The sequence below is a fragment of the Cnephaeus nilssonii genome (assembly GCF_951640355.1).
Source record: "Cnephaeus nilssonii genome assembly, chromosome: 4".
Classification (NCBI taxonomy): domain Eukaryota; kingdom Metazoa; phylum Chordata; class Mammalia; order Chiroptera; family Vespertilionidae; genus Cnephaeus; species Cnephaeus nilssonii.
Window position 1 is genome coordinate 87,226,203 of NC_137075.1, and position 2,677 is coordinate 87,228,879.

Genomic DNA, 2,677 nt, shown 5'->3' on the forward strand with positions numbered 1-2,677 from the left:
TACCTACAACAACCCTATAAGGTAGATTTTTTTTTTTTTTTTTAAACACAGGGAAAGAACCTGAAGCTTAGAGAGTTAAGTGACTTCTTCAGAACCAAGAAGACCAAGCTCTTGGTACCCCTGAAGGACGAAATAAACCCTGGGAGGAAATGGGGGTGGGGCACATTATCTCCAGGGAGAAGGTGCAGGGCTGGATGGGATACCCTTGCTGGTGCCGTCTGGGTTCTTGTCCTGACCTCTGCTCTCTGCCCTTTGCCCTGGCAGGATGACATCCCGGGAGCAGCTGGTGCAGCAGGTCCTCCAGGAGCTGCAGGAAGCCGTGGAGTCCGAGGGCCTGGAGGGTCTGGTGGGCGCTGCTCTGGAGGCCAAGCAGGTCCTGTCCTCCTTCACCCTCCCCACCTGCCGGGAGGGAGGCCCCAGCCGCCAGGTGCTGGAGGTGGACTCGGTGGCCCTGAGCCTGTACCCAGAGGATGCTCCCAGGAGCATGCTGCCGCTGCGGTGCAAGGGCGAGGGCAGCCTGCTGTTCGAGGCGGCCAGCATGCTGCTGTGGGGCGACGCCGGCCTCAGCCTGGAGCTGCGGGCGCGCACCGTGGTGGAGATGCTGCTGCACAGACAGTACTACTTGCAGGGCATGATCGACTCCAAGGTGATGCTGCAGGCCGTGCGCTACTCCCTCTGCTCCGAGGAGTCCCCCGAGATGACCAGCCTGCCGTCCGCCACGCTGGAGGCCATCTTCGATGCGGACGTCAAGGCCACCTGCTTCCCTAACAGCTTCTCCAACGTGTGGCACCTGTACGCCCTCGCCTCCATCCTTCAGCGCAACATCTACTCCATCTACCCCATGCGCAACCTCAAGATCCGGCCCTACTTTAACCGCATCATCCGGCCCCGCCGCTGTGACCACGTGCCGGCCACGCTGCACATCATGTGGGCTGGCCAGCCCCTGACCAGGCACCTCTTCCGCCACCAGTACTTTGCCCCTGTGGTGGGACTGGAGGAGGTGGAGGCTGAAGATGCTACCTGCCTGGCCTCTGCTCCTCCTGCCTCGGCTCCTCCGGCTCCTCCTGCCCCTCCTGCCCCTCCTGCCCCAGCTCCTCCCGCTCCTCCCGCTCCGGCGCCACCGCCAGTCAAGACCCCGGAGCTGCTCACCCAGGAGCCTGGCCTCAGCTACTCCCACTTCCGTGAACGCTACAGCGTCACCAAGAGCACCTTCTACCGCTGGCGGCGACAGTCCCAGGAGCACCAGCAGAAGCTGGCCACCCTCTGCTCGGCCAAGCATGTCCTGCAGGACAGTGTCCACCGTGGGGGCCTCATGTCCCTGCAGCAGTTTCTCCAGAGGTTCCCCGAGATCTCCCGCTCCACCTATTACGCCTGGAAGAACGAGCTGCTGGGCACTGGCGCCTGCCAGCCCCTGGCCCCCAGGGAGGCGCTGGGTGTGGAGCCGCAGGAGAAGCTGCCAGAGGAGCCGGCTGCCCAGGGGCTGGGGTGCTCCATGCTGCCTGTGTCAAGCCCTGGAATGGTCCTCATGCAGCGGGCCAAGCTGTACCTGGAGCACTGCATCTCCCTGAACACACTGGTGCCTTATCGCTGCTTCAAACGCAGGTTCCCTGGCATCTCCCGCTCCACCTACTACAACTGGCGCCGGAAGGCCCTCCGGAGGAACCCCAGCTTCAAGCCGGCCCCAGCCCCCTCCACAGCCCAGGCTCCCCAGCCAGCAGCATCTGTTGGGGAGGAAGAGGCTCTGCTCCCTGAGAAGGGTGAGGTGGGAGAGGGGCCAGGGAAAGCAACAGGTGTGGGGGGGTCACCCACCCCCCAGGAGTTCCTGCCCCGGAGGATGCCCCTGTCCCGTCAGCAGAGGCGTCTGCGCAGGGCTGCCCGCAAGCAGGTGCTCAGTGGGCACCTCCCCTTCTGTCGTTTTCGCCTCCGCTACCCTAGTCTGTCCCCATCCACCTTTTGGGTCTGGAAGGGTCTTGCCCGGGGTTGGCCCAGAAGCCTGTCCAAACTCCAGACCCAGGCTCCTGCCTCGGGCAAAAGGGGGGTGCAGGAGGCTGAGGCGAAGCGAGAGGAAGGGGCTGGCAGGAATGTGACAGCTGCCACGGCCCCAGCTGCAGCTCCTCCAGGGGAGGATCCAGGGAAGGCCCAGGGGGGTCCTTCCAGAGAGCGGGCCCTGCCCGAGGGGGCCACGGCCCAGGGATGGCCCCACAGTGGGTCCTGGCCCAGCCACCCTGTGGCGGCGGCGGCGGCAGGTGGCAGGGACAGCCAGGTGCTGATGATGGACATGCTCGCCACCACGAAGTTCAAGGCTCAGGCCAAGCTCTTCTTGCAGAAGTGCTTCCAGTCCAAGAGCTTCCCCTCTTACAAGGAGTTCAGCGCCCTCTTCCCCCTCACCGCCCGCTCCACCTACTACATGTGGAAGCGAGCTCTGTACGACGGCCTCACCCTGGTGGACGGCTGACCGGGTGAGGCGGAGGGGCTGGGGGGAGGGGGACCAGTTTGGGGAGAGGGTCAGGGACCCGAGCTGCCCCTGGCTTGGCCAGGATGCGCTTTGTTCTGGTTCCCGCAGTGTCTCCCCTGAACCCAAAGGCAGATTTGTGTTGTTTCTTGGCTCTTGGCTCCAGGGCAGAGAGAGCCAGACATCAGCCGCTTGGTCTGCTGCAGAGAGTCCCATGACCAGAGG

At 64.3% G+C, this 2,677-nt stretch overlaps 1 protein-coding gene across 1 annotated transcript; it reads left to right on the forward strand.

Annotated features, from left to right (window-relative positions):
• Nucleotides 1-265: 265 nt before the first annotated feature.
• VRTN (vertebrae development associated) lies at nt 266-2,455 on the forward strand (the record flags this gene model as incomplete). The annotated part of the gene is made up of 1 exon (XM_079769994.1): nt 266-2,455. One exon carries the CDS (start codon nt 266-268, stop codon nt 2,453-2,455), a length of 2,190 nt encoding a protein of 729 aa, XP_079626120.1.
• Between the last annotated feature and the right edge of the window lie 222 nt (nt 2,456-2,677).